This window comes from Ciconia boyciana, chromosome 1, assembly GCF_034638445.1.
Source record: "Ciconia boyciana chromosome 1, ASM3463844v1, whole genome shotgun sequence".
NCBI classification, from domain to species: Eukaryota; Metazoa; Chordata; class Aves; order Ciconiiformes; family Ciconiidae; genus Ciconia; species Ciconia boyciana.
The window spans coordinates 45450470-45473461 of record NC_132934.1 but is presented as its reverse complement, the minus strand read 5'-3'; the positions used below and the strand labels follow the sequence as shown (position 1 = coordinate 45473461).

Sequence of the window (22992 nt, the reverse complement as noted above, 5' to 3'; positions counted from 1 at the left end):
TAAGCAGCAAGTGGTAACAAATCCACCCACATAGCAAGAATGCAGCTTTGAAGAGACTCCTTGCACATGCTCCCTCCACACAGTGGTCATTTTAATTATGCCAGAAAGGGTGGAATGAAGAATTCAGTAAAGTAACAGCAACATTCTTTCTAGTATGGGAACAGCTACTGGGCATCCAGGAACAGAAAACCACAGTACCAGGTGAACTATAGCACTCAAAATCTGCATCACAGCATACCATACTGCTTCCTTATAATAAAACCAAATCTAACACACCACAGAAATAATACGTACTGGGAGGGTCCTGAAGATTCAGGGGCCAGATCATCAAGTATTCATACAGACCTCATTTCCTTCAGCATATGACTGTGCAGAGCAAAGTAGTCAGTTTCCCAATCAGTTCTTCATCACTAAAACCCAAGCAAGTTTCTAAGTCTCTGACTGCACTAGCAGTAGGTGACCTCAGTCACAACTTGTGATTTAGCACTGTTAACCCTGACAAATTCTGTCTAGATAGCCACGCTGCAGGCTGGTAGCCTGAGCACCACTTTAGTCTTATGCTTACTCGTCTTGGAAGATAATTTCAGATAACTGTTTTAGCCTCTGTACAGTACAGCTCAGCCATGTCTTCAGCAAGGAGTCAAAAATATCCACCGTATAATTTTGCCATTAAGTTTTCTTCATCTCTTCCCTGGAAGAGATTGACATTTTCTGCTCAGCTCTAGGTTGGTACATGAGACATGATAAAGTATTAATGTGTAGAAAAACCAAGTACACATGGCTAGTGCTGGGTATTTAACTACAAACAGTCTGATGCTAATTATCCATCAACATTAAAACAAGGAGATGACACCTGGCCACTATTATCCCAGGGCACTAAAGGGCACAGAGGAGAACAGGTTGGATAATCCTAATGCAACGTGATGTGTGATGCTGGGCTGCCAGCTGGCAGACTGCCACAAAAGTCCACGGTACAGCTGCACCCACATAGTTAGTATATGTTGATATGCCATGATTTTTACTGCCTTCTAAGGGTAAAGGTTAGTGAAAATTCCTTTTCAGATCTATGATAATGGTATCATGAACCTCCCCATCCATTTTACTCATTTCCTCTTCATTTTGCTTAAGCCCGTCATCAAATGAAGTAAAATTTAATGACAGAGCTTACATTTACTGAAATTCTCATCTTCTAATATATTTAGCAGGGTACTGCAGCAAATTATAACAGAAAAGTGAGAGGAGCCACAAGGAGACAACAATGACTGAAGAATCTGGAGAACTGTAAATTCTTAAGGATTCCCTGATTCAGTTTTACCAACTGTCAGAAAGCAAGTGTAAAATTAAATCCAATTCACACATTATGCACAATTAGGTTATATTAAAGACAATCTGTCATCCTAAACTGTGAAAGGCTTTGCTGGGTAGTAGTGAAACTTCAAAAACTCTTTCATGCATCGTTTGGTATTTCATTTCACCCCTTATTTCTGAGGAGTATGACAGATGCAGCAGAAAAATTCTTGAACAGTGATGATAATTATAATTTATTTTTCCTTCATCTGACTGCATTCTTAACTTACTCCTCTTGTGAATTAAGCACATGAAGCATCAACACAATAAATACCAGGTGCCTACAGAATGCCAAAATATGGTAAGTGAGTAGCAGGGGTCTACCTTAGCAAAACCCACAAGAAGTATCAAATTTTAGGTGAAGTATGCAAGTTGAGTGATTTGTACTCAAGATTTTCACACTTTTCTTACAAGGAGTTTTTTCAACTCCTTACAAACTTAAGTAAAGAATATGCAGTAAACCAACTGGAAAGAATTTCAGTTAAGACTTTCTTGCTCGAATATTATTTAGAGAGACTATCGCATCTAAAGCGTGACCTTGTCCATCAGGCTGCTTACAATTTAATTACATTCATTTGGCAGAAGATCAGAACAATTTGTTACCTGGAGGTGGGAGGGCTACAAAACATGTTCGTTCATCCCACTAGTACTCTACAAAACACTGTAAAACCTCTACAAGTTAACTGGAAGCCTCATGGAAAAACAACAGTTTTTCACCTATTCTTCACACCCAAGTGAAATTAAATTTGACCTTTCTCACTTGGTTAAATTGCATACAGAGCCTTAAAAAACCTCTACTTAACTGCTTAACCTTCTCTAGTCAGAAACTGTAATGCAGAAACTTCACTCAGAAAACATGGAAAAGAGATGTAACTAGGAAATGAACCAATCAATTTTTTAAAGGGTCACTAAGGAAATCAGAAAGATACATTAATTAAACAGACTCTCCAGTACAGATGTGTTTGTACAATAGGACCAGTGTGTTGCACAAGGATTTGCCTTTTTTCTGGTTATGACTACTTGCTGTTCGGTATTCACTTCCACTTGAAGTTCCTCTTATTCTCTATATTCTTTATTGTACAGTAGCACCAAGGGTGCTCAATCAACAACAAGGCCATACACTACAAACACAACAGAAAGTGGTTACTGCCTGAAAGACAGCGCAGACAATAGCTAAAAGGGACAACAATGTGACAGCCATATTCATTTTCATTATCTGTTATATGAAGAACGATGATTTTGTAATTAAAATGCACAACTGGACACTGCACAGTTGACTTGAGCTAATTTAAATGCACATCAGTGAAGATAACTAAAAAAAAGTGTGGTCTCATTATCCTTCTACACCTTGGCTGTACATTCCCATCTTCCTTTTTCCCCCATTTTTACATGGAATTGGATTGAACTGATTCAGATTTAAAAAAAAAGAAAAAAAAAAAATTATTCTTCCTTTCAGCCAGGTTAGTTTTTGCCTACATCAATGCTCTGATTCTGCTCACCACGCAGCCACACACATGGTAGGACTGGCATAAGAGCAGGGGTACAAAGGCAGTGCCAGAGATGAAGGAGGGATGCTCCACTCCCTCTGTCACTGGTGGTTTGCACTTACGTAAGCCTAGACCGTTCACAAATCACACACCCAGTTACACGCCACCACCGCCAAGCTATTTATCTCAGTATGTTTCATTTAAAACAGGAATGGTATCACAAGTATTTCCTCCCCCACAATCAATTTGTCCATTTAGTCTAATTCGTAGTTTAGGATATCACTTTACATTTTAAATGTCAAATGCCACACAGGTACACATTTAAGTGCTTTCATAAGCCAGGCCATTTTTCTGAAACAGAGCTTTAGTGACAAATAGCTTTCTGAAAGCTCACCTATGTCGTTACTCTATTGGTTTAACCTTATATCAGATCCTAACCTGCAGTGGTATCGATGAATGCCTCCCACATCAGCTGGGACACTATTTCCAATCTTTAAAAGGAAATACTGCATTATATGTAGTGTTGCACTAATTAAAGTATATTCATATTTAAATAAATGGGCAAGCATTATTATGCACATATACAGCACTGAGAATGACAGCTTCAAGCTTGTTTGCACAATCTAGAAATTATGATGTTAGTATTAAGCTGACTGTGGAGCCATATTAATACATGTACAACAACAGCTGTGTACAGCTAGCCAGAAGCAGAGTGTTCCCCTCATTTCTTGCAAATGTACAGAAGCACAGGGGGAAAAAAAAAAAAAAATAAATCACAAAATTAGCTAAAGGTAGAAAAGATAAAGCCTGTTTCTCAAAATAAAATCCATTTTGTTTACAAAGTAACGTATTTTCTGAAAGTGTCTGAGTTTCCATGCTTATTCTTAGAATTTAACATCAGAAGAGAAACCAGCAATTCTTCAAGTATTTTCTAAATGCTTCAAAGCACTTGTAGTCATAATGCATCTATTACCATGAATACATATTACACTTGTGAAGGCCAAATACTTCTTGTATAACAGTTCTATTGCTATATTCAATCCACTCATTTAAAAACAAAATCAACCCCCAAAACCATTAAAATTGCCCCAAGGCTCCCTTTCACAATCCTATCCAAGCACAGAACGTATTTACAAACTGTGCTGTTTGTGGTATCATACATATACACAAGGCCTCTGAAGATTTCAAAGCACATACAAATAAAATCTCCAGAATAAATGTACAAAATGTAACTGTTAAAGAAGTTCTAATTATCTTAGTTAAAGGTTGTTGGGCCACAACAAATATGAAAACCAAAGAAGGAAATATGTTCAGTTATCATGAACGGGCAAGCTAGTCATAAAGCACCAGAAGTTTATGCATTTGTTTTGTAAGTATACCAGGCTCCTTTGCCTCCAAATGGTAATTCATAGCGTACATCTTACAAGTTGCCTACAGCAAAATGACAGCCAAGATAATCAGAGGAGAATAGAAAGCTTTTTGGTCATATTTTGAAGATGTCAGATGGCATGTTTAAAGATGCATTAAGTCGGGCAATACAAATATAATATATTTTCAGACTAAAAATGAATTTCCCATTTTTATTTTCCTCCTACTGTAACATCATAATGATGCATGATGAAATACTAAGAGATAAATGGAGATTATAAAAAGTAATTACACATCTCAGTGCTAACCATTTACCGTTTAATCATTTGGGGGAATCTTGATATATTGTATGCATAGTAATACTGCCAAGATGGAAAAGACAGATAAAATTACTACTGTGCAATTCAAATATTTTTTTCCGTATCAGGATCTGATGTCTTAGAAATTCCTGTTCTCTCTCTTTCTACCTTCACTGGGCAGCCTTAAGTCCTGCAAAGGATCATTCCTTCCATGCACTAGATCTATGCAGCTTACTACTAGCTTTCCTGTTCTTAAATCATCAGGAAAATCATCTACTTTACACTAATGAGGACTTTATTCTCTGAGCAACAGAAAAAGCAGTTGCCATGCGACAGGAATGAGATCAGCAACCTGTAACATCTTCACACACATACAAACTGGAGGTGCTGTCACAGCTTGTCTCCTTCAGGCAGATGAGTGCATTATTCTTATTTAACATACTCATTCCTAAAGGTGTCCCCTCTTTTTCTTCTTCATTTGCCTATCAGTGCACACTAAACATCATTCATGGCTGAACTCCGTAACTTACGACTGCTTTACAGTTCTTTTATTTTCAACCATCTAAACCACATCAATGAAATTTTAAAAAGGAGGAAAACATTTTTAATACTTCATTTTAATGCATGTCCCTGGCTGCATGTGGAAAGACAAATCAGAAAAGATTGATTAATAAGCACCGAGAAACAGAAGTCAAATGGGAACAGAAAAGCTTAATACATACTTTCTATCAATTCTAAGTTAGAAAATGTCAGCACAAATGAGACAGAGTGGCTACGGCACAGCTGATACTGAATTTGTATCAACACAGAGGAGGTGCTGACCAGTGGGAAGAAAAAAAGAGAACAGCCAGGAGGAAAAGAGAACCTTCCCAGCTATTTAAAGAATGCTTTTTTCTTACTAGAAGGACCTAGTATGTTTACTGACTTAACCATGCCTTAACTGTAATCAATTCCATAAATAAAAACAAAAGGGATCAGTCTTTTTTTCAAGCCACAACACTCCTGCCATCTCTGAACCAGGGCCACCTTTGCAACGTGGTGCATTTCCCAAAATGCACGGGAGAACTGAAAGCTATGTGAAATGTGCATCTGAAATAACACTCAAGAGAGAAACATATTTGGAGGAGAAATTCACTTCACTTCGTGAAATGGGGGAGACAGTGACCAGCACTAAAGACCATAATAAACCTATGCAGCTGTAATGATTCATTCAAGGTAAAAACACCTTAGAGAATATGTATATAATCCAGACATACATTCTTGGATGTCCAACAAACACACAAGCAGTACATAGTCATGAACAAGACATTTCTGTAAAAAATATTTCTCAGCTAAGCAGGTAACGGCCTAAATTTCTGAAGGAGAAACCATTTCACATGGATTGCACAGAGAAAACTCATGAAAATTCAAGACTGGCAGATGAGTATAGAAGACTAAGACTGAAACGCGACAGAGGGCAACGCAACCAGGGAAGCTACGTCACCCATTTTACTAAAGCATGCCACAAATCATACATGATTAAGATGCTACACTCTGTCAGCATGAGCAGAGACACAATATTTTAGCATTAGATTAACAAGGATTACACCTGAATTCAAGGATTACACCTGATACAGTTGTGTAGTTCGTATAGCCCTAATGAAATGCCTGGTTCTGAGTACCAGCAGTCTTCAACGCTTAACTCCCTTCTCTACCCGCCTGGAAACGGGGTGCTCTGAGGTAAGGTTTTCACAAGTAAGCAATTTTACCACATTTCCAAATAAAGGCTCATTTAAGAAACTTCTGTAATTCTAATGTTCCATGTGACTGCCCATTATAAAGGCCCAAGTAGCTTATATCATAATGAAACACATTCAACAACAACAACAACAACAAAAAAGGTGGGGTGGAAGGAGAGCGAGGCTGAGGGAATTTTGTGTCTGCAATTACAGCACACTTCTGGGATGTACACACAGACTGAGGGCTCCGACACCCCATGCTGAGGAGGGGCAGGTTTCCCCACTCTTCCTCCACATCCGAGTGGTAAAATCACTGGAATACTGGGACAGAGAGGCACTAACTGCTCTTCACAGTTTTAAGAGACTGGTTGGCTCCCCCAAAGCAATTTAGCCTAAATTACTTGGCTCATTAGAAAACAAGAGTGTCAAATCCTAATTTAAATCCATGTCACTCCTTTTAGTTATGTGAAATTATCATAAGATAAGAATTGCAAGAGCTATCAATACTCCAACTTCAAGAGAGAAGCCAATCATCAGGACGGGTTAGGAAAGAGCTCCTTGATTTTTACACAGGTTGACCAGACAGACAAAGAAAAAAATACATACAATTCTGTTCTTTTCCCTTTCTCTGAAGCTAATGGTAAAGGCCACAGTACAGAATGAGACAGCCACACACTACTGAAAGGTCAGTCTCTGCCTTGGCAATGCCCGTGGCCCCTAAGAAAATTTCCTCCTCTCTCTCCTCCAATAAGGATAACCAAAAACCCGTTTGAACTGAGTGTCTTAGCATGACATTGAAGGAATGACAAGCTACTGTAACTAATGACACGCAGTCCACATCTGCACAAGTCTGATTACTAAGCAACGAACAATGGCTGAAACAATCTTTATGTCCATAAAGGACAGAATGCAAGCCCCAAGGTAGAGACATGACAAATGACCACTTTTCTCTTCTTCCTCTACGTGAATACCTGTTATAAGTTCAGTTATCCAGAAAATTATGCTCAGAGGACTCTGTAATTCAGGGCTACAGAAGCTTCTGCAGAGTAATTCCCACTTCTGAAGATGTGTTCCGCAGAATATCAGCTTCCACTAAAAAAATATGATCCTAGTCTTGACAGGATACACACGTCTTTAAAAAGCATGAACTGCATTTACAATGAGGCACCACCTGATAACCTAAACCCATAGCCTGGACTTTGGAAGAAATCTGTTTCATTTCTTTCAACTCAGCTTCAGATGCTTGGGCTCAATAACTCCAGAACTGAATTTCTGGCACTCAAAATAACATTTCTAAGAATTTACTCTTTTGCTGCAAATTAAACAGCTACCCTTTGTTTAGTTTACCTTTCTTGCTGCCTCTTGATCTGAAAATTTCACCGTATTAAAGGAATGCACTGGACTGAAATGCATGATATTAAGGAATGCACTGGACTGATCTGCACGGTTTTGAATGGGGCAAAGCAGAAGATGACTGAAGAATAAAATCTGGAATCCAATTGTCAAATGTGGGCAGATGGAGGTCTAGATTGGCAAGGTAATTCACCTAAAGAGCAGTTCTGTAGTGGGAACCTGGAAAGATTAGCTAACAGAATTCAGTTGCAAAATCCATCCTTTCCACCCACGAGAAGATTCTGCACAATGTTGCCAAGCCAACACAGTGGAAACTGAAGACTGGGGACCACGTCATGCTGCTTGGAGACCACATTAATAAACTCTTCCCCATACATGATTGTGGTAGGAAGTAGTTCATTGAAATATATTACAGTGAATACACTTAACTGATTCATATTTTTTACATTGAATTCAATGATACAGTTGTATTGTTTGTACAGCCCTAATAAAAGATCTGTATAACCATTACTCCTATGTGGAATTACATAATAATAGTCATGTCCTAATAAAAATATTACCAAGGTAGCAGCTGCATGTTTTAGAGGTAAGACATAGAGGAGGAACAAGAACAATTTTAAAAGTGATAGAGTACATTAATTAATTGTGCTACAGAACCTGGGGAATTCCTACCAGTAAATTTTATCACACTGTGTCTCAGAGTATCCAAGATCTCATTACAATGTGTGCGTATTATAACCTTCTTTTTCAGCAACTATAATGTAGCAAGCACTATGTAATTTTTGTCCTAATGGATGCTGCAGGCACCCATTCCTTACTGGATAAGGCAGCTTATTTCCATGAAAAAAGAAAACGTGCACAATCTTCTCATAGTTCTGCCTGCTAGTGAGCTGACACTCAGGACATAGCGGTATCTCCAATTTGAACCTCCTACACTTGCATGCTCTGTAACTTTGATTCCCATAGTACATGACCAAAAAGTTGCAAGGAAACATGTCTCTTGAGTGAGATTTTATGCATGTCAAATTTTATCACTGAATTTTCAGTTTCAGTTGTTTCATCTGAATTTTCCTATACATCCTCAAAGACAAGAGTCTCAAAACATTTCTATTTAGAAATATCAAGAGAAAAAAACCTCTTTACATCCTATACTTATGAAGAAACAGAAATCTGACTTGTTAACTTTTTTCTAAAATGTCAAAAATGATGCGGTAGAGTTTCATTTTATTTCTTTTTACTATAAAATACTGAATAGCTAACATGAAAGCAGTTGAGGATGTTTAACACAAGCTTTCAGAGCCTTCATGCTTCCACAGCTCTTCAAATCCTCATTGCTGTTACTCTTTTTTCTTTCTAGAATTCAAAGCTAGCTCCAAAAACAAGGTAACCCAAACTCACATTTCTTTGTGTATTGAGGCCTCTCCCAAGGATGTGACACAGCAGATACATCCCAAACACTGTTTAGGCTATTTCAAACAGATTTCTCCAGGTGCCCTGTGATATACTTACCTGGAGTACTGAAGCAGAGCTACTGTATCATTTCCTTAAAGAATAACTACAGAGACAGAACAAGGTCCAAAATGTGCATTCCTGTTCCCTTTCAGGCAAAATATCACAAAACGTGTAAATATGACAAGAAAATTTATCTCTGAGCAAGAAAAGCTCTGTTTTCTAAAACTGAATTTGCAATGACTTCCTGGATAGCATGGGACAAGATACTTGTCTTTCTCAATTTAATGTCTGCAAGACTGGAATAACTGTACTTACTTCACAGGGGTGTTAAAAGAATTAATTTGCTTGTGTTTGCACAATTACTTTGAAGATGAAAATTGCTATTTAAATGCTAAGTGTCATTTTGTATAAATAAGCAAAAACTAAACACCTGCACAAATACAAAACAAGATTATCCTCTCTCCATGTACAGACGAGCACAGGATCTGAAAGTACCATTCTTTCATCCATTGCCATGTCTCCAAAGAAAGCAGCAAGTGCTTATCAGTCCTTATTGCCACAAATCCTACTTGCTGCTCATTGATCCCATGACATACATTTCACAGCTTGTAAGACATACTTACTATACTTTTAACACAAATATTAACATTTAAAATAAGCATTATTGATGAAGGCGTATTGAAACAAATCAAAGTTTTAATCAATCAGGCTTTCCAGGTGTAACTGCTTGAAAGTCCCCTAATGAAAGCATTCTTCTGTTTCAAAGTACTGTTTCAACTCACAGTGATTTCATATACTCCATAAATCTTCCAAAGACAGAATGAAAGATAATCCACCTACATTTCTTTGTCCATAGTCATTTATTTCTAGTTTCAATATATGGTAAAGGGGCCAAGAGCTTTGAAGATACCTTACTAAACCTGAAGAAGCAAGTGTTTCACCCTGCCTTTTTATTTTATAATACATTTGTTTGTCAGCCTTTTGTTTCCCTTCCCTTATACTCATTTCCATCTCCAAATAACGACTCAGTTGCTTCTCATCTCTACAAAGCTGATCTCTTCCCTCCTTTTCTCAGTCATAAACAAGGGAATAGAAATTACCCCATCATACAAGAAACACTAATTACCCAGATACTGGATTGCCCTCCTCCTCCATCTTCTGCTTAGCCTCAGTTGGAAGAGTCAACGACTAAGACGTAACTGCAGATCTACAGTATTCAGGTAAAATTAAGATGCCAACATTTCTCACAGTTTTGCAATGCTCTCGTTTTGAAAAAATGCAGACAAATATCAAATTGGGGAATAAGTAACGATTTGCCAGATTATCAAAGGTCAAAAGCGTTTTCATATCTAGAAGTACGTCAGAAGCTTTCAATCTTGGGCATAACAAAACAGCAATTTATAACTTCAGCTGCAATTTAATTACAAAAAAGGTAATTCATAAAATATAATAGTTTTGTTATTTTGAATTGAATTTTGTTATTAAAAAATTCCATTTTAAAAACTTATTAGCGCTACATAAAATGTCTTGACCTCTTCCTGGTAGAATTGATCAGGATTTTTTTATTCTGTGTTTTTAGTTGTGATTTTTTATTTTAGAGATAGTTCGGAAAATTGTTATTTCTGAATTTTTGGGTCCTGTATTCTGTAACCAGTCACTAACCTTGAATATTTCTAATATGAAGTGAAACAGCCAGTTATCTACTCTGTAAAATACTTCATATTCAGCACCTTACAGCTTTAACCTAGTGTACGGAAATCCAGTACTGTTGGATTGAAAAGGCTTTTCCAGCACAGAAATCCACTTTCAACAATATTTTACCAAGTGACAGACACAGCTGAATGTGGCATAACTGCTTGTTTTTTCACAGTTAACAGGATACGTTTTGTATTCTGCTAAAAAAGAGGTGACTGAACAGCAGAAGGGAAGGCTGCTTTCATGTGCTGCCCTGGCTGCTGTGCTCCGGAACAAGCGAAGGCTTTCAGAGGCAGGAGGATCCACTTCTTCCCACTGAGCATTTGAGCATGTTAATCTCAAGGGAAGTTCAGAAACACAGGACAGTGTGGGGAGAAGCATTTCTATTTCATCTCACTTACTAGACCTGACCATTCTCTATTTTAGAAGTTATACAAATCTAGTTTATTAGCTTGTATTCTATTAAGCACTTTTTCCTATGCCTGGGAGGCAAGGAGGGGGTGTTGCACTTCACGTGAGTGGGGCTCTGCCTTGTTAGAGGTCAGGTCAGGAGCCAGCCAAGAACTTATGGGTGAAGACCAGCAGGCAGACCAACATTCATGCTGTTGTAGTGAGTATCTGCTGGAGACCTCCTGAGCAGCACAAGGACTGTAGATGAGGCCTTCTTCAAACAAATGGAAGAAGTCTCACATTCACAGGCCCTTGGACTGATGGGGGACTTTAACCACTCTGATATCTTCTGGAAGGACAACACAGCAGGGCACAAGCAATCCAATTTATGCAGTACATGGATGACAACTTCCTGACAAAGGTGATCGTGGAGCCAATAAGGAAAGGTGCTCTGCTGGACCTCATACTTACAAACAAGGAAGAAATGGTCAGAAGCAGCCTTGGCTGCAATGACCGTGAGACAGTGGAGTTAAGTATTCTGAAAAGAGGGAGCAAGGCAAAAGCAAGACCACAACCCTGGATTTCAGGACAGCAGACTCTCTTCAGAGATCTGCTTAGAAGAATCCCATGGGATACAGACAGAACAGAGTTCCAGGAGAGCTGGTTGATATTCAAGGATCACTTCCTCCAAGCTCAAGAGAAGTCCATCCTGACAAATAGGAAATCAAGGGCAGGAGGCCTGAATGGATGAGCAAGGAGCTCCGGATTGAACTCAGACATCGAAAGCGTACAAGAGGTGGAAGTAGGGGCAGATGACCCAGAAGGAGTATAAAGATGCCATCCAGTTGTGCAGGGATGGGGTCAGGAAAGCCAAGGCTCACCTGAAGTGGAATCTGGCAAAGGACATGAAGGGCAACAAGAAAGGATTCTACAAGTACATAAACAGCAAAAGGAAGAGCAGGGAAAACATGAGCCCACTGCTGAACAGGACAGGGGATCTGGTGGCAAAGGTCACAGAAAAGGCTGAGGTACTGAATGCCTTCTTCACCTCAGTCTTTACTGGTAAGATTGCCTTTCAGGATTACCAGACCCCTGAGACCAGAGGGAGTCTGGAGCAAGGAAGACTTACACTTGGTGGAAGAGGACCAGGTTAGGGAGCACTTAAACAAACTGGACATACATAAGTCCATGGGGCCTCATGAGTTGCACCCATGAGTGCTGAGGGAGCTGGCTGACGTCACTGCAGTGTCACTCTTGATTACCTTGCAAGGGTCATGGCGACTGGGAGAGGTTCTTGAAGACTTGAATAGAGCAAATGTCAGTCCTCTCTTCAAGAAAGGCAAGAAGGAAGATCCAGGGAACTACAGGCTGGTCAGCCTCACCTCAGTCCCAGGGAAGGTGATGAAGCAACTAATGCTGGAAAGTATTTCCAAACACACAAAGGACAAGAAGGTGATCAGGAGTAGCCAGCATGGATTTATGAAGGGAAAGTCATGCTTAATCAACTGATTGCCTTCTACAATGAGGTGACTAGCTTTGTGGATGAAGGGAGGAAGTGGATGCTGTTTACCTCCACCTTAGTAAAGCTTCTGACACTGCCTCTTATGACGTTCTCATAGATAAGCTGACAAAGTATGGGTTAGATAAGTGGACAGCAAGGTAGACTGAGAACTGTCTGAACTGCCAGGCCCTGAGGATTTTGACCAGTGGCACAAAGTCCCATTGGATGCAAATCATTGGTGGTTGATAGTGGGGTTGATACTGAGGCCAATACTATTCAATTTCTTCATTAATTATCTGGACAATGGGAAACAGTATGCACTCAGCAAGTTTGCAAATGATGTAAAACTAGGAGGAGCAGCTGATATATGAGATGGGTGTGCTACCTGTCAGAGGCATCTCAACAGGCTGGAGAAATGGGTCAACAGGAACCTCATGAAGTTCAACAAAGGGAAATGCTAAGTCCAGCATCTGGGGAGGAATAACCCCAGACTCCACCACACACTGGGGACCAGCCAGCTGGAAAGAGAAGGATCTGCAGAGAACGACCTTAGGATCCTGGTGGACAGCAAGATGACCATGAGGTAGCAACGCATCCTCGCAGCAAACAAGGCCAACAGCATCCTGGGCCGCAAAAGGAAGAAAGCTGTCAGCAGGCTGAGGGAGATGATCCTTCCTCTCTACTCAGCACTGATGGGGCCACGTCTGGATGGGCCAGTTCTGGGTTCCCCAGTACAAGAGATGGAGCTACTGGAGAGAATCCAGTGAACAGTCAGGAAAAGGACATCTTTTATATGGAGAGAGGCTGAGAGAGCTAGGACTGTTCAGTCTGGAGAAGGCTCAGGGGAGATCCTATCAAGGTGTATAAACACTGGATGGGAGGGAATGAAGAAGAGGCAGACAGACTTCTCAGTGGTGCCCACTGACAGGACAAGAGGCAATAGGCACAAACTGAAACACGGGAAATTCCAGCTGAGCACAAGAAAAAACGTTTTTACTTTGAGGGCGGTCAAACACGGGCACAGGCTGCCCAGAAAGGTTGTGGAATCCCCATCCACAGAGATACTCAAAACTGGACAGGATCCTGGGCAACTCTCTAGGTTACCCTGCTTGAGCAGGGGGGCTGAACTAGATGACCTCAAGAGGTCCTCATCAACCCCAATGATTCTGTGATTCTTCCTTTCTTCTTTCTCCCTATCCCTTGAAATTCAGTTCTCTGATAGGAACTCTGACTTGGTAAATTTTTTCCTTCAGACTGAAGGCCTTGCTTATATTCAACAGCACACACTCCTATAGAAGTCACTTGGAAATAAAAATGGGTCTTCATTCTATTCAAATTATTAAAAGCTCTCAAACACTGTATTTGAAATGGCCTTAGCTCATTAAAGTCATGCTACAATTTAATTTAAGAGCACACTGTAAACATAAAAATCAAGAAACGTACTATACTCTGAGCTGGGCTCGTGGTCTTCTTTGAAAAGCCTCTCAAACAGAGTCTTACCTCTACACATTATGGGTACAATTACATCCACATGCTTACCTGAGATATATCCCAATGAACACAGTAACATTAAACCTTTGCACTAAATACACGCTAAAGCTATAGGCCATTATATATATATATGTATATGTGCACAGACATAGATAAAAAAAACACGCAAAATTACATACAGTAATATTGCTTACTGCCAGTTCAGTAGGTAGTCAAAGATATTATTTGATCTTTTAATCATTTAATCTTTTTCAGTTAATTGCTCATTCTGCATCACTGAGGCCTGTTCTTGCCTACAGACATTAGGATCATAGGATCATAGAGAAGTGAGCAAAATATAGGTCTTATCCCTCATATTTATCAATTAATTAGCAGATTAAATCAAGATTAAATAAAAAATGACACTACTATCTTCCAGTACTTGCTCAGTATTTATCTATGATCGTTGGGGTTTTTAATAAAAATGATGCATTTCAAACTTCCTCAACTGATTTAATGACATAACATATATTACAGATGAACTAAAGAGTTTTCCACTTTTTATTCTAATCTTATATATCTGCTATCTGACCCATCACGGAGGAATCAAAATGTTTTTCTCCATATAGAGAGAAACCAGAGAAAATTTGCATCTCAAAACAATGATGCACAGAAAATAGAAGCAGCATTCTTGGAAGGGAGCAAAGGAGGGAGGGGAGGAGGGAGCTTTTGTAATACACTTCCTTAGTTTAAATAGCAATAATGTGTGTAAGAAGCAAAATCCGAATCTGATCTCGTAATAGTGAAATTTAAAAATATATTAATCCATAGTTATAACGAGATATGTTTGATCAAGCCTTAATCCAGAATTCAACTGGGATTTTTGCAAAGTTACACATTGATTGGTACTCTGATTCCTTCATTGCAGTCTAAGTATCTAATCCTCCTCCAGTGAAATAAATGGGAGACGTTCCAAAATAATCAATAGAAGCTGGATGAGATCCATACAAAACAAGACCAAGGAGTCTACTCTGTGCTGCAGATTGTTTTTAATTACACAAAATATATGTGCAGAAAACTTAACTTAAACCTGAAAGCTTCCCTAAATACCAAATTTTCTGTCACAAAATAGTCATATATGCAAACAATATAAAACTACACCTGGAAAAAATACTGATGCAAACTTTTTTTCTTCTTCTTTTTTTTTTTTTAAACACAGGCATCAGAAAATACCTTTTTTTTATATATATAGCTTTTAAACATGCTGTGTTTTAAATATATCCTGAAGGCACTTTTCAGACCACTTCCAAAAAACTTTATTCCTGCTTGAATTTTTATTTTCACACTTGGTCCTGACTATTTAAATGTTCATGGAAAGAGAAACCAGTTCTACCTGCAGACTCAGGAAACAAGTCTGAAAATATCTCCTCACCATATTTTACAAATGGTATTTTAAAACACTCACCAGTTTGCCACCAGTGGTCCAAGACAGGTACCTTGAAGACCTGTTTTGACCATTGTAGCGTGTCCACATCACAGCGCTCACCAGCTACAAATAACGTTCTGAACCTTTAAATAAAAATAAAAAAGTATGTATCTTGATCTGGATGGGGAAAGGAAAACAAGAAAACAAATTCAATAAACACCTGTGGTTGGTTTCCCGGAGGAGAAAAAGAGAAAAGGGGAGGGAGAACTCTTACTCCTTTTTTGCTCCATCCTACTGAGTAAAAATTAGAATCTTAGCAATATTAATTTATGCTACTTAAAATATCATGTAAAAGAAGCTTTATTTTCAGAATGCAAAGACCCTGGTAGACCAGTGGCAAGCAACTGTCAGCGGAAGTAAAAAATAATTAAATGCTCTGTACACAGTAACTAGGTAGATATCTGTTAGGCAAAACATAAGAATGGAATACCAAATGTTTGTACCATTAATTTAGCTAGTGCTATATAACTGGGTATTAAACCCATATAGTCTTTAACTTCATAATCTTTTATTGGATGTTTAGTCACACTTTATGGTCCTTCATTAAGCATTACAAATTCACTTCACGCCCTGTTTAAAATTATAAGATCCTCTATGTCAATGGTAGCTTTCTTAAATAGGATTATCCGTACTCAGAAGCTAGAGCTGTACTAGAGCAGTACTCAGAACCGTACAGTACTGCATGCTGCTAAGGTTTTGATCTGTCTAACACTTGCACAGTAGTTTTATTCATGTCATAGCAGATTTTTTGCACTTCTTACTTCCTAACAAGAAATTAAAGCCTTGTTAAATTGCATATAAACTCACGAATACTCATGACACTGGACAGACAACGTCACCTATAAGAAAATGCTAAAGAGAAGAATCATTTACAATCTTGCCTCACACCTCCACCAAACAAATAAGCAATCCTCTTCAGGTAGAAACACAGAACTTTGAAATCAGATTCATGATTGAGATGAAAATGAACAGCCAACTATACTCAGATGAACTGCTGATTTACATTCAATACTTTATCATTAGTCTGTGTCGTGACAGCATTGAGAGCAATGCATGCTATTTATCTTACTTGGCTCTTATTATCAAAAAAAATATGTCTACGCTGAACTAGTTCTCTAGGCTTCTTCTACAATCCACAAAGAACAAGAAAGTAATTTACCTTGAAGAGACTCAAAAGGGTAAGGTTTATTTTTTACATAACAAAACCAAAATGAAAACCAAAATGACAAAAAAAATCCAAGGCCCAAGAGCAACACTAACTAACACATGACTAAGCTCCAGTATGGAGACTTTGTTAAGTTACTGTTTAAAAAGATAGCGATAGATACAGCTATTAGATTACTGCATTATAACTTGGAAGGGATGTTCCTGCATCTCAGAAAAAGGAAATCAGGAATGCCTGACATTTTGGACATTCTTATTTTGCTGTGCACTTAAACATGTTCCTATTTAAGCAAGATTTTGAAACAGAAATCATCTATTTGGGAAATAAAATCTAAACCAGGGAGAAATTTAAGACATAAGATTTCTGTTTTACTTTTACAGATAAATCACAATGGAAAACTGCACTTCCTTCCCCGGAAGGCTGGTGTGGCAATCTGAAATGCTTCAGCCAAGTTAATGCCTCTTTGTAACCACCAGGAGCAATCCTGCCACAAGGAATAACGTGAATTCTGAATGCAGAGCTGCCATGCACGCATGCCCTATTGCTACAGACCAAAGACCTTGCTTCCCTTCTGTAGTATCCGCACAGGGTGTGCTCATGCCTTCCTTCTCCCAAATCCTCCCTACTTGGTGTATGACCAACAAAGACAGCACTGTCGTTTTACCCAGAGATGCAATTTAAAACCTCAAAGGGTTGAGGGAAGAGAGGAAAGATAAGAAGGAAACAGATTCAGATTCCACATCAGAACAACTCTGTTTACCAGCAAATAACCTCTTTTTTTCTTCGAGTGAAAGTGCACAGGTATACTCACACTACAAGTGACTAAACATTTCATGAACAGCCTGTCACGCTACAGAAACTACAGAGACACTCTACCTAAAGTACTGCATCAATCCTCAAGGCTTCTGACATGACAGAATGCCTCTTTAAGATATGAACGGAGCTTCATGTGGCCCAACAACACACCCTGGGATTAAAAATACTTCTCAAAAATATCCCCTTGTTAGGACTGCAGCACGCTCTACCACAGCCAGACCAATGTCAGTGACATTTTGTCAACTCTAGGAACCTAGAGATTGACCTCTCAATAGCAAAGGCTTCTTACCTAGAGACCACAGACTTCCCATAGCAAGGCTGCCTAAGCCAAAACGCATACTTTGAATATTCGTACCCCATTCCTCTCCAGAGGACAAGTACATCCTGCTAGCATAAAAGGCAGCCTCCCACAGTGTAAGAACTGGTGACCTGCTTGCTGTGCAGATGCAAGGCAGGAGAATATACAGAGCAAAGCTACATCTGGAAACAACGTAAGTAGAACATGGCATGAAACGTCATTAAGTGCAATAAGCCATGTGCCCTAAAATTGAAAAGCATTTTTTTCACGGTGATATTTGGCCTAGAGATCAAAAATATTTTGTTTATTTTGAGTTTATTGTCTTTTAGATTCATAGTTAGACTACAGGAAAAGAAACTTCCACAAGCAAAAGTTATTGGGAACTCCAATCACCAAGGTAGGGACCCTACACCAGTTAAATATAAGGAACTGAGAATGGTCTTATCCGTGAACTAAGCAGAAGTAACAATCATAGAGGTAGCCATAATAATAACTTTGATATATGAAAATCAACTTATAGCGTATCTAGTTACAAACTTAAAAACATCAGAAGATCTTGAAAAATGTTACCATGTTGAACTTGAACATGCAGATAAAGAATTCAACTTCCTTAAGTTCAGAACAGTGATTCAACCAACCCTCCTTTCCAACACCCCAAGATGGGTCGGAGTGAGTTCATTCTTGGAATAGAAGGCAGAGGCTCAAATGTGTAAGCAGCTTTCACACCAAAATAACCATAGTTTTCTGTACTCATAAATACACGACATCATTTTGGTAAACTGCTTTCTGAGCACATCTCCCACATTAGAAGATAATGATTATAATGAGTGTGATCCCAATCAATATCTTGCACCTGAATGCTTTTATTGTAAAGCACAAGCCAGTGCTGATAATTACAGTTAATAGCTAACTGGAAGTTGTAACAGATAAAAGTTTATGATAGAAGAGAACAAAATATTGTGTAAGTAAAAACCACAAATATGTATTTTATGAAGTCTTTTAAGACTCATGTTTACATTCAGGGCACTCCTGTTAAGCACTGTTCAATTTACATTATATGGAATGTTCTGTAATTAGGCATGTTAAACACAACATTTCAGCTATGATGTAAAAATTCAATTTATGAGTTCATTAACTTTAGAAACTGGTGAAAAATTCTGTTAAGTGTCCTCGTTTTAAAAACAGGGCTATTAAAACACCAAGAACTTAAAGTTAAGACATCATGTTATCCCCTGAGCCAAAACTGGAATTACTCTCTTCTGAATTGCCAGTTTTACTAATCATATTTAATAATCTGCAGGCTCAAGAGCAACCTTATGTTGTGAGAAGGAGAGGGATTAGCTCTTTGGCAAATTTACAGCACAAAACCATCAAAAAGCATACAAGAGCAAAGTGCCACAAGCCTAACAAAGCGTAAGAACTATGGAACTGTTTTCTCCTATCAAACAGTATACCAAGAGAGAGATGGCAATGGTTATAAAATGTCCCACTCTGAACAATTTTTTAACAGTCCACTTAAAACTTCAAAGCATGTCAATGCATCTGTTACTGCAATCATCTATCACTGCAATGCAGTTTATGGGGAAGAAAAATCTTAAAACCTCTCTGTTAAAAAATACGTCCTAAGATGTTGTTCTGAAAACCTACATTCCTAACATAAAATTCCGTGCAATCAAGCTTTTAGGCCCTAGTCAAGAGTCCAGCAGAGTGGACTTGAAGTATCACCTGATATAGGGGACAGATCAAGGCCCCTAATGGCCCTGATGCAATCTAAATTGTTCAATACGGCATGTACATTTTGATGTCACTCCAAGCACAAAAGAAACCACATCTCCAAACCACTTCCCAAAAGCACAAGTGTTCACATGGGTAATAATCTGAGCTGCACTTTTCCAAATTACAAGATCATGGAAGTGTTTTTAATTCTGGAATGCATACACCAGGTTTTTTTCTGGCAAAGAAAAACTCTTATCTGCATCATGTTAAATAAGCTTTTTTTCCTGAAAAGACAGTGAGGAAGGTTCATTTGCACTTCTTAAACTGGAAAGAACTCTTACTAATTCTTAATGCACCTGGAGACTGCAGACACTTAAACATGTAAAATAAATATATAATAGTTTCAGGTCTTCTGATTTTTCTCCATTGATGTATTTGTTCCTTTTCCTCCCTGAAGAGATTTTACCTTGGTCATGAGAATCCAAGCACTGGAGGTTTGGGTGACAGAGTCAAGAGAGACATAGAACACAACTGCAGCTCAGCTCCTTCTCACAGCGTGGGTAAAGGGGAGCTCCGCAAAGGCTCTTCATAAACACAGCTCAGGACTCTAACGGGAATGGCCATACATGAACTACAGCAGCACAGAGTAGAGGGTAGCAGGCAGAACTGCATAATGTACTTGAATTGTCCTAAATTCTGGGTCTTAATCACGTATCCTCTAGCAGCATGTGTGAGATCAATTACATGAGAAACTGTTTGTTCTAACAGTTTTGAATTTGCTACTTTAATTTCACATCCTCTTGTTCCTGTTATGAAACAGAAAATGGGAGTTCTTAATCTACTTTATATTCATTATTTCTGCACAGTTCTTAAGCAGTCTCATACTTCTTTCTAAAGCAAGTGCATTAATATCTGGTATCAGATAAACAAGCTAGAATCTCTAGATTCTCTTGATATAAAATGGCAGAACATTCACAATTGACCTGAAGTCAAGAAAGCCAAGTAGGCTATGGGACACAAACTGCAAATTATTACTTGTATGTTAATCTAATCTGCTGAGTTGTTGCCCCATTTCATGCAAAACTGTCAGCTGTCAATCATTTGGAAATCAGACCTAACCAGATCATAACAATTAAGTCAATTAAAGGATGAAGTATGATTCCAGTTAATGGCTCAGTGTTATGGAGTTACCTCGTGAAGACGAGAACAGATGCCAAAAGCTGAACAGAATATGCTCAGGTACATGAGGGTCATAAAATTTGGATGTTTTTCAAACACGACAGGCAGCAATGTGATCAGACAGCCTGCTTAGCAGCACTGTGTGTTATCAAAAGCCAGGTCTTTAGATCCTCTAGCAATATGTGGTTGAACAGAACTTTTACCTTACAGTATTAAAAATTAAACATCTCTTTTACTGTTAAGTATGGGCTGTGTTTAAGACATAGCTGACATTTTGTGTCAAAGGCAAACAAATTTCAAGATTTGACTCCAATAGCCAACAAGGAATTTGAGGCACGCACACTAGAACCTTTGGAAACCTCACATACAATTTTGTGCAGAGGCCAGTGATGCCACCAACATCAGTACTTAACAGAAATTTATTTAACTTATGTCATTTTGAAAGAACACAAGTCTGCTTATAATTCAATTTACTCCTGTAAGTCAAGCACTCCCTTATATACTAGAATCTGGCATTGCCTACTAACTCTGTACCTTATCAGTAATTGTCTTTTTTAACAGGATTTTTAAGAAGTTATATTGACTTTTATCAGTTTTTTTAACAGAAGTTTTCAGGAATGAAATGTACCATGTGGAAACCTCTTTCAGGACTGCATTCCAGGGCACGTGTTTTGGAGTCTCTAGAGTAAGTAAGGATACATCTTAGCCCAGGTAGCAGAAAGACAGCTCATTTCAAAGATTCTGCACCATATAACAGAGAAGAAAACATCACAGATCAAGTAAATTAACTAAAAGTAAGACTGATTTCAAACTGAAACAGACAGAATTCACTTGACCTTGGATGGAAAAGTCCATCCAAGTAACAGCCAAAAGCAAGCATTTTCCTAGAATGGAAATTTTAATCACCTGTTGGACTCCGTTTCTTAACAACTGCACCTTAACCCACAAAATGGACATACACTATAACTAGCTGGATGTTAATACTGAAATCATCATAGGACAGACAGTTTAATTTAAGCTCCCTTTGAAATTCAGTAATATACGCCACAGTATCACAGATAGCCAAGTAGTTAGAGGGTCATGACTAGACCTAACAGTAAGACAATCCTAGTCTAACATGAAAAGACAGGCATGCTGAAGACTGTCAAACTTACTGCACTATACTGGTGGTTGGAGAACAGTCACTGGACTTAAGTCAGTACTACACAAAATCCAAAGTCTTTTTCACCTGTGGATAAAAAAGACTTTGGATTTTGTGTAGTACTGACTTAAGACAATCCAAGAGAATACTAGATATTAAATATTGCGCTAAAGGGTTTATTAACGAGAAGTCACGTACCAGGGAATGACATGGCCCAAAGCTGAGTGAATTATGAGACAACTAAATTTGCACACAAATGGAGAAGCTCATTAACTATGCACAGTATAGGAATGATGAAATATCTCTTTACATCTGGGGCAACCGATATCAGCAAGGAGACTCTTATCTGGAATTCTCATTTGGCCAGAAAATGTGACAACTTACAGAGCATGTTACCAAATTTTCCATTAAATGAATACTCTGCAAGACAGACTAAGCCATTTTAGTCATTGCCTAAAAAATGCTGAGGAACAGGAATTAAATTTTCTAGCATCTGAATCACTTTCTTGTCAATAAATATCATAGAAGGATAGTGCTTTAGGGTCTCAAATGAGCTTGTTTCCTATTTCAAGGAGGGGTAAGGATTGATGATAGCACTCAAAACAGATGGAAGAAAGTAATGATGAACTTCTAATGAATACCTCAGGAATAAATCCAGCTAAACAAAACTTTCCTGAGCAATTAAGAATGTGGAGGTCTAATGAAGCTACATGGCTTTGCATCCTCCCTTTCTCTTTGGACAAGTGTGATAAAAGATGTCTTACAACTGAGTACTGCCTATAGTTTGACACAGTCCTTGTTTGATGCTGAGCAAATTACTCAACTTCAAGATTTGATGTGGTCCAAACCCACATATTTTTCATTTTCAGACTGTTTGCCATAAGATACAGAAACTTGGTCTGTAGAAGTACTCAATACTCACAGATGCAAGCCAGTGTGAGAGGCATTTTATTAATAAGATGCTAATAACACATTTTAACCATGTAATGCTAAGAACTCTGAAATAGTGGTAGTTCAGTGGCCAGACTGGATATTCAAAACTAATAGAAGACTTTGACCTTAATCTCTCTGTGCTGCAGCTTCCCATCTGCAAAATACAGATAATACCACT

General features: G+C 38.4%; 1 protein-coding gene across 8 annotated transcripts in view; it reads right to left on the bottom strand.

Annotated features, from left to right (window-relative positions):
* ACSS3 (acyl-CoA synthetase short chain family member 3) overlaps positions 1–22992 on the bottom strand; it is a 99438-nt gene that overhangs the window by 36778 nt on the left and 39668 nt on the right. For all 8 annotated transcript variants that reach the window (XR_012042988.1, XR_012042990.1, XR_012042995.1 and 5 more), the window contains one exon: positions 15546–15649. Coding sequence is in view for 3 of the 8 variants with exons in the window: in XM_072864466.1 (XP_072720567.1) it covers positions 15546–15649 (104 nt within the window). In the remaining 5 variants the exon portion in view is untranslated. The remainder of the gene's footprint in view (positions 1–15545; positions 15650–22992) is intronic.